Source organism: Phoxinus phoxinus (genome assembly GCF_949152265.1).
Source record: "Phoxinus phoxinus genome assembly, chromosome: 20".
NCBI classification, from domain to species: domain Eukaryota; kingdom Metazoa; phylum Chordata; class Actinopteri; order Cypriniformes; family Leuciscidae; genus Phoxinus; species Phoxinus phoxinus.
Window position 1 is genome coordinate 7,471,045 of NC_136895.1, and position 13,510 is coordinate 7,484,554.

Below are 13,510 nucleotides of genomic sequence, written 5' to 3' on the forward strand. Positions count from 1 at the left end.
TCTTTTTTCTGCTATAACAAATTTGTCCACACAATTACAGCAAACTGAGAAAAACTCAAGGCTCAACAGCCAAACTATCAAACACTGATCACCACAATGGCGACTTCAACCGAAACAACGCCTGTTTATTCTCAATGAGAACTCATAAAGTCAAACTGGTTAGTAATAAGTGAAGCTGTTTGTGGATCTAGAGAAATGTAATGTCTTCTTTTATCTTCAGATGATTTAATCTAAGGCTGTGGCTGGAATATGGTGCAGAAGTTCATTTATTTCAGTAATTCAACTTAAAATGTGTAACTATTATATTATATAGACTCATTACATGCAAAGTGAGATATTTCAAGCCTTTATTTGTTATAATTTTGATGATTATGGCTTACAGCTTATGAAAACCTTTTCACAATATTAAAATGTTGGGGTTTTCATAAGCCGTAATCCATAATTGTCAAAATTATAACAAATAAAGGCTTGAAATATCTCACTTTGCATGTAATGAGTCTATATAATATATTAGTTTCACCTTTTAAGTTGAATTACTGAAATAAATGAACTTTTGCACCATATTCTAATTTTTTGAGTTTCACTGTATATTGTTTGTACTATTTGTACTGTATATTTCTATAATGACATCGACACATTTTAACGTTAAGTCCATGAATTATATATAAGCATTATATCTAAAATAACTCTATCCCATCATCTAACTTGGATCACATTGTTGCAGTTCTTAAAAAGCTTTTTAACAGGGCCTACAAAGAGCATTACTTGTGCGCATCAGAGGAGCATTGACTATTTTATTATTAGAGCGTCTGCTCATGATCAAGAATCTGTGCTGTCAGCCCATGTCCTGTTCTTTGGTCTCATGTTTTCAGACTTTAAATGGATAAATATAAACCTAATATTATATCAGAAGATGTGCTTACAGTTTCATAGTCATCCTAACAGTTATATATATACATCCTAACAGCATTATGTCATTAATTTAGCTTTCGGGAGAAGATAAGAGAAATCTTTTTTTGGAGAGGTACGGTTTAAAAATAGTTTCAGACAAAAACTCATCCTTGCACTACAGCCTCTGGTCTATGAAATATTAAATATGTGCAAAATTTCCAACCACAAAAAAATGAATGATTTATTCATATTATTTAGACATTTGGAAGACTCGTTTGAGAAGAAAATGTATTTAGAAGATTTATGCGTTCCCATCTATGAAAGCATCGGTTTGGCTAATTTATGCGTTTGACACAAACTGCTTTTCATTTGGAGTGTGCCAAAAATACACAGTGGAATGTTGATTTCAGAAACTGCTAAATCACTTGAATGATCAAACAATGATTTTGGAAAAAAAACATTTAGAATGCAGTAAAAATGTTGCAAAATTTGGAGCCTTTTGATTTGGACTGTATAAAAAATGTTTATGATTTTTTATGTGCACAAAAATGCTTTTGATTTGGAAAGTGTGTACTAAATTATTATTTGCAAAATGCCAAAAAAATGCTTTAGATTTGGAAAATGTTACTCCAGAATGCAACATATTTGATTCTTAATGCACACCAATTCTTTGATTTGGAGAAAAAAAGTTTTGGAATGAGTAAATATTATTTGGAAAAAGCCAAAGGCTTATGATATGTAATGTGTAAAAAATGCTTTTGATTTGGAATGCCGAAAAAAAATATTTTGATTCAGAATGTGCACAAAATTATTATGTGGAAAACAAACAAACATACCTTTGATTCGTAATGTGTAAAAATGCTTTTGATTCAGAATGTAATAACATTTTTATAAAAATGCTTTTGATTTGGAATGTGTGCTAAATTATTATTTGGAAATTGCCACACACACACACACACAAAATTCTTTAGGTTTGGACAATTTTATTCCAGAATTCTACATATTTGATTCTGAATTCGCTAAAATTATTTTGGAGAACTAGTAGAAAGCATTATTTGTGGCATGCCAAAATAAGTTTAGCTTTGGAATGTGCTACTGCGGATGCTGGAATGTTTTGGAACGCGCTAGAACGGAATGGTTCTGATTTGGAACGTGCCAGTGATGATGATGCTGTGTGACTCAGGCTTGGAGACAGAGACACAGTCCTAAATCACTGAGCAACTTCATTCATATTGCAGAAGGGCAGAGCAGATGGCAGTGAGGCGGTGCAGAGACTCTTTTATAATAACACAGAAGAACTGTCTTTGATAGTACAGTCATAACAGTCTACACATGTTCCGCATGAACGAACCGGATACTGGAGCAAATTCAACCCTGCACGCAGCTGACGACCGATGGGAACTTCTAATGGAAATATAACAACATTATTCACACTCTAAAGCCCTGCTTATACATTACCTGGCTTTATTGGCAGGTAATGCAATAGTGTTTCTCTCTCTGACGGGGTTGGAGGTATTTTATCGGAGTGTATTCCGTGCGAAGAAGACAACATGAAGGTGAAATCTAGAGACGAGAGTTTGAATACTACTGGAGAATGTGACGGGTCCAGCGACCTGCTGACTGGCAACGGTAAGTGCACTTAACATCACACACGAATTATTACCACGACGACGAACACTTTATATTTGTGTCAGTTCTCGGATAAAGTTTGCCGACCTTATGCCCGACAAACACTTGCTGACTGACATTTAAGTTGTTTTGTTTAGGTTTACACTTTTCAAAAATACTTTCACCGCCTGTTTTCCTGTGTATTGAATTCGTCAAATTCCTCAAAAAAACGGTTAATGTTATAGTTGTGCGAATAACGCATTTTAATGTGAGATATTGCAGTTTAATCGCTTCACCGTTTTAATACCGTACGTTTAAAGGCTGTTTTTGCATAATGCATCCAGACATGATTTAGATTAGCATAATTTCACTAAGTCACTGTCGATTCTAACTGTAAATGACTTTTAACTGTGTACAGTGCAAGTCACGTTTCGTGTTTCATATTTAAAGAGTTCATATACACTGCAATATAGTCGACATGATGTGCTACTCCATCTCAAGCTAAAAAAGCATGAATTATTTTATACGATAATTAATGTATGTCGTTTTTATGACTGTAGACAGTGCAATAAAACTACTTACACTGGTGATAACCAGTCACAGCGTGTGAAATATATATTTATTTTAACTTAAGTTAGCAAGTCTGCCTTGCAAACGAAACTGCTAACCAGCTAGATAACTTACCAACCAAAACAAATTATACTAACTGACTAACATACTTTATAACTAGCTAATTTTCTGTTAAATCTGCAACATTAACAAACTTGATAATTTATCTTGATTCAGTTTTTGATTTGTTAATTTGCAGTAAAATCACTCATTTAACAACCAAACTAACACACACTTATCCTACCAACTATCTTATTAAACTATTCACCAGTCAACCAACTATAGGCTATACTAATTCCCCAGCAAAGTAGGCTAGTAAATAGGTTGAAATAAATCAATCACTCGACCCATTTCATGCTATCTCATATATTGTCATAACACGGCTTTATAATAGCCTATCGCTTAAATAATTGATAAAGTATAGTCAAGTATAGTTTAGACCTCCTCTTTGTCAGTGTCACAGCTGCACCGTTGCCTGAAGTCAATCTATAAAACATGTTAATATAATATTCAGTGTCTCAATGACTGAGGTCATAAAAACTGCATGGACAGATAGACAGGCAGATTGGGATCGCAGTCCCCCGATTTTCTACGTAACAAGAAAGGTGTCAATAAACGAAAGTGCACGCAGTTGATCAGTAACATTATCTTCCTCCATAGCAATCTGTTGGAGGCTAAGCCAAGTTATTCATTATTTCATTCATTCGTTAAATGCATGAATATCCAACGTGGAACTGTGTTTGTCAGATGACAGTCAGAATGAACGTATGTGGGTGCGATAACTTCCAGCTACAACCACATGACACAACCACATTTCTTTATTCAAAGAAAACCCTGATATCCAGGGAAGGCAGCTCAACCTCGAGCCCTAGATCGGGTCTGAAAGCTGGCCCGGTCAACAATTTGATCTCCCATGAGCTCCCAGGTCACAGTGTTTGCTAAAAGTTTAACCTCACAGCGCTGTGCTCAAAGTCAATGTGTTTAACTCTCATTCTGTTAGTTTAGTGTAATTTCACTGTGATCTAACCTTTCTCTAATATTGGTCAGTTATATTACAAACATCATGTACAAGAAGTTTGGCTGGTTCACATGTGCGGCCACAGTGCATATTAGCATAGTATCATGAGTGTCTGTGAATAGCAATTAAAGAGACCACCCACCATTTCTCCAGTGTAACAATTCCACGCCGAGTCCAGAACACAACTGTACGGCGCAAACGGTTTGCTAACAAATCCTGCTGTAAATAAAACATCATAAAACATGTTTCTGGTGTGGTCCCTCAGGGCCCTGATGTAAGTGTGTGTGCAAAAAAGTAGGGCTGCAACTGCCGATTATTTTTATAATCGATACATTGGCCGATTATTTCTTCAATTAATCGGAAAACCAAAGCCAGATTTTCTTTTCTTTTATTCTTGACAAAACACACTATTCCACATCCTGCCCCAATGCTGTCCTTCAAACAAACGTGCCAACTGAATGCTATATGCAAACATAGTGAGTGAATATATCTATGCTAGCCTATGTGCAAAAGAGCTATGTGCAAAATTACAGTTTAAATCCCTAGATTGAAGTGGGGATAATAATGAAGATAATAAAGAAAACTAAAAACACAAACTCAGTGTTAACAGATATGCAGAGGTTCTGCATGAACACACACATTCACTCTGTACACAGTATCCTGTTTCTTGACACACACTTCCTGAAGCGCGTAGTTTTATTGTAAATCACTGAAATCACACTTACATAAAAATCATGATTAATCGACAACGTTCGTATTAAAATTTACAAAACAATAGGAAAAAATACTCTGGGTGGCCATGATGTACTGTTCATGTGTTAAGATTAAATGTTATACATATATATGTCATATTAATCTGCCGTTTAGACATTACTGTTATGAATAATAATAATAGGAATTGGTAATAGGCACACCTTTTATCAGATGTTCATGAACTGAATGTGGGGCAGTGATGCTTGTGTGCATGCGCTGTGTGTCAGCGTAGCGCTGGTTTTGTTTGTTTTTCCATCCAGTGTAAATAAGCTCTGGAGAACCAGGTGTTTGAAATAATTCACCAAAATGAAGTGGCATGAACTCGGTTGATGATAGATATACATAAAGCTCAGTGCCAACAGTAACAAATACATTCAATGAAACTGATTTAAGGTCTGTTCTGAATATAAGTTATAAAAAAATAAAAAAACACTTTTAACATTCATTACAATACAATAACATTCTCTGACTTTTAATTTGATGTTTTATTCATGACTCATTAGCATTGGTTTTAGTGAGTGTGGTTTGTTCCAATGGTCCACTTTGATGGGAATTTTTTGACCCTTTTTTGCAAAAAATTACTTTGTTTATAAGTGAGTCATGATTCATTCAATCATGTCACAAAATTTGCTAAAATTCATTCAGGGACGCCACAGCAGTCCCAACAAACACAGAACGTTCCCGTAATGTTCCCATATGGTCCTGGTAACATACCGGGAATGTTAGGGGAACATTGTCCAAACCTACAGAATGTTCAATTTATGTAAAGACAACTTTTCCTGGCTAACCAGCATTTATATTTTTAGGTGAACTAACCCTTTAAATTAAATCCTTCAGATTCAGTGATCCGATTCATTTATGAATCCAAGCCAGAGCAGCAAACTGTGCCAACTGACTGACGGACTGCCATTTTGCGAATAGTTTTGTGTCCTTGTAATGCAATTTAAATGATTTACAAAGCACTTCTGCATAGCTAAGCAGTTGCCTGTGTTTGCAGGTAACCCTCCCTCAGGACAGAGAAAAAAGAACATGAAACAGCGCTTCCTCAAACTCCTGCCCTGCTGTCATGTGGACCCAAACCCAGTTGTCAGGCAAAGCAAGTGACCCACTGTCTGATGCTTTCTTTTCTGAATCTGCACATTATTTTTCCTTGACTGATTAGACATATTTCTCTAACATAAATTCAGTACTGTATCAGCAGTTTCTGTATGTTTTTTTTTATGTTTTCATCTGTTATATAGACAGCATTGAGGAGGATTTTGAGATCGCTACTGTGTGCTACAGGCCGGATAGTGTGGATAAACTGATGGAACTGACCAAGTTCACCAGAGCAGAGCTAAAAGTCCTCTACAGAAGTTTCAAAAATGTAAGAAACTTAATGCCTTTGTACCCAGCAAGCCATTTAGCTTTAAAAGACGTCTAATAGCCGTCCAAGCGCAGCCCAGACGTCTAAAACAAGGCAAAATTTGGGCTGTCAGTTAAAATTTAATAGATGTCTAAACCATAGCCCAAGAATAAACTAGTCGTTTCATTTAATTTCTTTGTTATCTAATTGATAACTAGTCTATTCTTGGGCTATGGTTTAGACGTCTATTAAATATTCACTGACAAATCAAATTTTGCCTTGTTTTAGATGTATTAGATGTCTTTTAAAAGCAAAATTGCTTGCTGGGATGTTTGCTGGGTAAGGTCCTCACCAGTTTGGCCTGTTAATAGACACAATATTAAGGCTGTGTTCACACTTGGCAGGTTTGGTTAAAGCGAACCCTGGTGCGATTGCTCTGTAAGTGCAGTTCATTTGAATAAGTGTGAACGCTGCATCTAAACCCTGGTGTGCACCAAACAAGAGGATTGAGCCTCCTGAAAAGGTTGGTTTTTGGTCTGTTTCTAAACTAACTCTGCTGCGATTCGACTGAGAGATGATCACTACATTGACTAAAGACATCTAAACGAACCAAAAAAAGGGCGTGGTGTCACAAGATACAACCCTAAAAAGGACATAATGCTCAAGCCAGTGATGGAGTACTCGAGTCCTGGACTCGTACTAGAGACTCTATTCTCTGGACTCGTGACTTGACTTGGACTCGCGGACTGATGACTCGTACTTGGACTCGGACTCGAGGATATATAAAATCGGAGTTGAGCATTCATCAAATGAATGACGTTGGATGAAGTTTCTGACTATATAGGTTATAAAAATTTGATATAAGATGGTACACTTTTCCTGTTTCGGGCTCCAAGACCGGCCGGGATCTCTTTTTTCCCCTCACAGCCACACATTCGCTTCTCAGTCGGACACCGCTGCCGCTCGCTCTCCTTGCTTGACAACACACTCACTGACGTCACTCACTTAACGCTGCATTCTCGCTCTTACTTTCGGTAATGGTGACTCGACTCGGACTCGAACACAGGGGACTCGAGACTCGGACTCGAACTCAGGTAATGGTGACGCGACTCGGACTCGAACACAGGGGACTCGAGACTCGGACTCGAACTCAGGTAATGGTGACTCGACTCGGACTAGAACACTGGGGACTCGAGACTCAGACTCGAACTCAGGTAATGGTGACTCGACTCGGACTCAAACACTAGGGACTCAAGACTCAGACTCGAACTCAGGTAATGGTGACTCGACTCGGACTCGAACACTAGGGACTCGAGACTCGGACTCGACCTCATGCTCAGGTAATGGTGACTCGACTCGGACTCGAACACTAGGGACTCGAGACTCGGACTCGACCTCATGCTCAGGTAATGGTGACTCGACTCGGACTCGAACACTAGGGACTCAAGACTCAGACTCGAACTCAGGTAATGGTGACTCAACTCAGACTCGAACACTAGGGACTCGAGACTCGAACTCAGGTAATGGTGACTCGACTCGGACTCGAACACTAGGGACTCGAGACTCGGACTCGAACTCAGGTAATGGTGACTCGACTCGAACACTCGAGACTTGGACTCGAACTCAGGTAATGGTGACTCGACTCGGACTCGAACACAGGGGACTCGGACTCGAACTCAGGTAATGGTGACGCGACTCGGACTCGAACACTATGGACTCGAGACTCGGACTCGAACTCAGGTAATGGTGACTCGACTCGGACTCGAACACAGGGGACTCGAGACTCGGACTCGAACTCAGGTAATGGTGACTCAACTCGGACTCGAACACAGGGGACTCGAGACTCGGACTCGAACTCAGGTAATGGTGACTCTACTCGAACACTCGAGACTTGGACTCGAACTCAGGTAATGGTGACTCTACTCGAACACTCGAGACTTGGACTCGAACTCAGGTAATGGTGACTCGACTCGGACTCTTCTTTGGTGACTTGGACTTGGACTCGGACTCGAACTCAGGTAATGGTGACTCGACTCGGACTCGAACACAGGGGACTCGAGACTCGGACTCGAATTCAGGTAATGATGACTCGATCCGGACTCGAATACTGGGGACTCGAGACTCGGACTCGAATTCAGGTAATGATGACTCGATCCGGACTCGAATACTGGGGACTCGAGACTCGGACTCAAACTCAGGTAATGGTGACTCGACTCGGACTCTTCTTTGGTGACTTGGACTTGGACTCGGACTCGAACACTAGGGACTCGAGACTCGGACTCGAACTCAAGTAATGGTGACTCGACTATAACTGGCTCAAGCATACCTGGTTCTTCTCATCATAGTTCACACATATGTACGCACATACAACAAGCACATTTAGCCCGGCACAAAGCATTGTCGCAAGTTCAACATAAGTTTATACATTTATACACAGTTTTTATATACAGTTTTTCTATTGAAGCCGTCAGCCCTTTAAAAAAAAAAAATCATGTTTAACAGTAGAATTGATGGTGTGAAACTACATTACCCATGACTCCACCAAATTAGAGTGTCACAACCAGTAAAATGGGCCAAAATTACTTTTAAGCTCCGCTCTGTTGCGAACTTGCCATGGAGGTGGAGTTAGAATCCATTTGCAGGAAGTTTATTGAAATCGCACATCAGACGAATCCAAATTGAAAAGGGATATGCAGTCGAAATAACAGGCAGCAATTCAGTAACTTGAAAACAATCCAACCAGGCAAACAAAGCATAAGGGCAACCCAACAGACGATATCCAAGGAAACAGGCATGAAGGTCAAAACAATAGACAAGAACAGCAGGCAATGGAAAACACTTGGTAAGGCAGTGGAGAATGGCAATACTTCGCAAAGTGTAGTGGCAAGAAAATTGCTATTTGTATATGTGGCAAACAGGGAGTAACCACCAATGAAACAGTCCATGATCAAAACTTGGGAGAGGGCTCCCTCTGGTGGCCGGATGAATGGGACTCAGTCTCAGTAGTAACTGTACAACTCCCATGAAGCACTGCAAATGATGTAACCCAGTCTCCCTACACGCTCAAAATACTTCAATATTGCAATAAAACTTAAAATATATTATTTTTCTCTATATAATCAATATTTATAAATGAGTCTCCATCGTTTTTAAATCGATTATGCTGTTCGCAATGCTTCATGGGATTGTAGTTCTTTAGTTTTTTGTTTTGTAGTTCCATTTTCTAAAGCCGTCTTGTACCTTTGTTTTTTTCAATCAAAGTTTGCAATGTTGTTAGTCAAAGTTGTAGCTGGTTGGTTCATGCATTTTAATGCTTTAACGAAGACATTTGTGAAATCCCTATGGGAGAAATTAAAGGAAGAAATTATTTGGGAATCAACGCCACTGAAAAAGTGGGCGGGCGCTAATGCACTCTATTGAACAGGCAAAAAAAATTGACTACCTGTAAGACTATTCAATATATTGTAAATATGTAAATATTATTTCAGTATATTTCTGTTCATGAGTATTTTATTGTGCCTTAGGAATGTCCCACTGGAGCAGTGAATGAAGAGACTTTTAAGTTGATCTTCTCTCACTTTTTCCCTCAAGGAGGTAAGCGAATAAAGCATGAAAGTAATTCAATTGAATTAAACACTTTAATTAATCGAATTAAAACCTGGCCTTTATAAATCCCTCTTTTTTTTCTCAAATGAAGTCTAATGTTTTACGCTCAATCTTTTGAAGACTCTAGTGCATATGCTCATTTCCTGTTTGAGGCTTTTGATCGACGCAGGAACGGAGCCGTCAGTTTTGAGGTCAGTTTGCGGTTTATTCATACTTATACTTATTTGAATTTTGAATATTTAAAGCATATAGTAATATACAATTGTTATGTAAAAAGTAACTTCAAGTCAATTACATGGATTTTATGCTATAATAGCAATAATATTTTAATTTTAAATTGTTATCTTCTCAAAAATCAGATTATGTAACCAAATCAATAGATGATTTGCTGTTATTATCATAAATATGTTACGTATTTATATTGTACTTTCTCTCTTATTTCTCATTGGCTGCAGGACTTTGTGGTTGGCCTGTCCAACATCCTGCGTGGGACGGTCACCGAGAGACTGTGCTGGGCCTTCAGTTTGTATGATCTCAATAAAGATGGCTACATCACTAAAGAGGTACTTTATGTTTTAAAAAAAGTGTTTTAAAAGGTATTTTGAGATTTATTTTAACGTTATATTAACATTTTAATATTTATATTAATGTTTATTTCGGGCATTTAGCCGTCCATTGTGAACCCATTACAGTTTTCCTTCATTGATTCTGTCTTAGGAGATGAATGACATTATGAAGTCCATTTATGATATGATGGGGAAGCATACGAATCCGTACATGAAGGACAGTGCATCTACAGAGCATGTCGAAAGTTTCTTCAAGGTATTTTCAATGTTACTACTTGATTCTAAAGTAATGTTCCCATAATGTTTCCAAAACAATAAATAAATTAAAAGCGTTTGCATAACCGAGAAAATACGTTTTTAAAACATTTAAAAAATTGGACATTTTGTAAGTTCAGAGAACATCCAGAAATAACTTTTTCATAACTTAAAGGGGTCATGACATGAGAAACCAAATTTGCCTTGATCTTTTGGTATATAAGAGGTCTTTGCATTTGCATATTTTTTTGCGGACTCTCAGTCACGGCAGTATTAGTTTAATCGTTTGAAGGATGACTGTTTTGAGAACAAATCCCAAAATGATGCTGGCTTTGCCAGAAAACTGTTGCTCAAAGATAAGTCCGTGCCGACTATTCTGGGCTCAACAACGACGACGCAAACTGTAAGTAATGTATTTAAAACTTTAAACTACTTTTTAAATACGCTGAATCCGCAAATGTTCTGGCTGGGGGCGTTAACAATTGATGCATAGGCACTGACGTTAGCCAATCATAACAGTGGGCGTTAACACTGAACTCTTAAAGGGGAAACACCCCCAAAACAGACTGTTTGAATCAGAGGATGAGAAACAGGGTGGGAAAAGGTCATAAATCACTACATTGTAAAAGTTTTTTGTAAAAAAAACTATAGTAATACTATAATTGCACCTAAGGGAACATAATAATAAAATAAAAAAACCCATGTCATGACCCCTTTAAAGGTGGGGTATGTGATTTGCAAAACGGCTGGCAGATTTTGAAAATACACAACTCAAATGGTCCTACCTTCTTTCCTTTGACTCCACCCATTCAAAGAACATGGACATGGATGGGGGGGAGGGGGGGATGGTACGACCGATTGATTGACACACTTACTGTCCAATGATTCTAGGTGGTCTTGGAAATGATTGGCTGGAGTTTTTCGAGTCCTGCCTGTTCCACGGATGATTAAATTGCTTAATTTTTATTTCAGTGCTTCTAACTCAGTGGCTGTAAGTGGGTTAGGAATAGGATTTTAAGTGATTTTGAAAAAATGGCCAAAAAAGAGAATTACATACCCCACCTTTAATGGGTAACGTTAGCAAAACGTTCTTAGAATGTATTTTTTGTTAGCCGGGAGTACATCAATAAAACTAATTATTGTTATTTCATTTATTATTTGATTATTATTATTTCTAATGCTAATTATTGATTGTTTTTTTCTGTTTAAACTCAGAAAATGGATCGCAACAACGATGGCATCGTCACAATAGAGGAATTCCTGGAATCGTGTCAAACGGTACAAGGGCGACACCAAAAATGAATTATGATTTCTATATTTTTATGTTTTTGGTATTAAATAGAATTTTTTTGACTTTTTGTTGATTGTTAATGTGACTACTCATTATAAAGTCTCATTATAAAGTCAAAATTAACTTCCAAAATGCATTTTAAATTAATTAAACTGATACCAACATGACCTGTAATTAGGGCTGTAAACGATTAATCGCGATTAATCGAATCCAAAATAAAAGTTTGTGTTTGCATAATATATGTGTGTGTATTGTGTATAATTATTTTGCATATATAAATACACACACATGCATGTATATATTTAAGAATTTTTTTATTTATATATTAAATAGGTCTATTTATATATAATATAAATCATATAAAAATATATATGCAGTATATAAATGCTAATATTTCTCAAATATATACATGCATGTGTGTGTATTTATATATACAAAATAATTATACACAATACACACACATATATTATGTAAACACAAACTTATTTTGGATTCGATTAATCGCGATTAATCGTTTACAGCCCTACCTGTAATGATATTTAATATGTTCTTTGTTTTGTATTTGATCTTTTTACCAATTGTTTTCATTTTTGCTCAGGACGAGGCCATCATGGAGTCCATGCATATGTTGGATCATGTAGTTTAGCTCTGTATGATGATATCTGGTAAATATTGCAACAGTTTTTGTTCTGTTGTGGCGTCTCTTGTACAAAAAAGACTGACAGTGAACCCCTGAACTGGTTCAATGTGAGCATGCCTGAGGATGAAATTATGTCTTTAAAGATCAACTGTTATATGCCACTGTCTTTGCAATTTTTACATATATTTTGAAATATAATGTGATTCGATATTTTAAGCCAGTTCAACATAAAATGCACTTAAAATGTGAATCTTTCCGTTTTTAATTAGTCTGTCAATTGTAATTTAGTGCACTAACACTGTATATAATGTCACCATTATCTTTCAAGAATGTGTGAAAATCAAGCACAACTTATAAAAATGATAAATGTCAGATGTTATTAATTTGTTTGTGTTGTAATACATTTCTCAAGATTATTGTAATATATACACAGCAATTTACAATTATCAATGAATTTTGACATATGAGCTATGCAAAAGTGGGACTGTTGTTGGTAATTCGCAATGCAATGGTAAAATGTTTTATATTCTGATAAATGTATTTATTTATATATGATTTGTATTTATTTATTCCATTAATGCAGTTTATTTCTGATGATAAGACATTTGAACACAGCAATCACATTACACTACTTAAGCAATTTTACGTTTATGTATGTTTTAAACCATTTTTTTATATTGACCATGCAATTATCATCATAAAATTTTCAGTAGACGATGCATATTTCATGTGATTTGTTTTTATGTTTTTGCCAAAATCAGATGTTTAAGCTGTCAGAATGTGTGATGGGGTCCACCTTTTCAAGTTTGTTTATTTAATTTTTTATTTAAAATAAATGTATGATTGCTATGCACAGCAGTGTTGGTTGCATTTTTCTATAAATGCTCATAAAATCCAACTTACAATACTTAGTTGCTTAACACTAAGT

The 13,510-nt window shown here is 36.7% G+C and overlaps 1 protein-coding gene across 4 annotated transcripts; it reads left to right on the top strand.

Moving 5' to 3' along the window:
* Window positions 1-2,089: 2,089 nt before the first annotated feature.
* On the top strand, window positions 2,090-13,434 carry kcnip2 (Kv channel interacting protein 2). Of its 4 annotated transcripts, none has more exons than XM_079593582.1 (9): window positions 2,090-2,520; window positions 5,877-5,979; window positions 6,125-6,245; window positions 9,749-9,818; window positions 9,951-10,021; window positions 10,286-10,393; window positions 10,548-10,652; window positions 11,867-11,929; window positions 12,541-13,434. In XM_079593582.1, the coding sequence occupies exons 1-9, from the start codon at window positions 2,442-2,444 to the stop codon at window positions 12,586-12,588; spliced, it is 768 nt and encodes a 255-aa protein (XP_079449708.1). In that variant the 5' UTR covers window positions 2,090-2,441; the 3' UTR covers window positions 12,589-13,434. The 4 variants fall into 4 exon arrangements, with proteins under 4 accessions (XP_079449708.1, XP_079449709.1, XP_079449711.1 ...); XM_079593583.1 differs by having other exon boundaries at window positions 5,877-5,975; window positions 6,121-6,245; XM_079593585.1 differs by having other exon boundaries at window positions 5,892-5,979.
* Window positions 13,435-13,510: the final 76 nt, after the last annotated feature.

Bases quoted from the DNA above. Each gene is read 5' to 3' on its own strand.
- kcnip2 (XM_079593582.1), top strand. From the start codon at position 2,442: ATGAAGGTGAAATCTAGAGACGAGAGTTTGAATACTACTGGAGAATGT. The intron at 2,521-5,876 runs GTAAGTGCACTT...CTGTGTTTGCAG, and splicing joins CGACCTGCTGACTGGCAACG to GTAACCCTCCCTCAGGACAG. The intron at 11,930-12,540 runs GTACAAGGGCGA...ATTTTTGCTCAG, and splicing joins TCCTGGAATCGTGTCAAACG to GACGAGGCCATCATGGAGTC.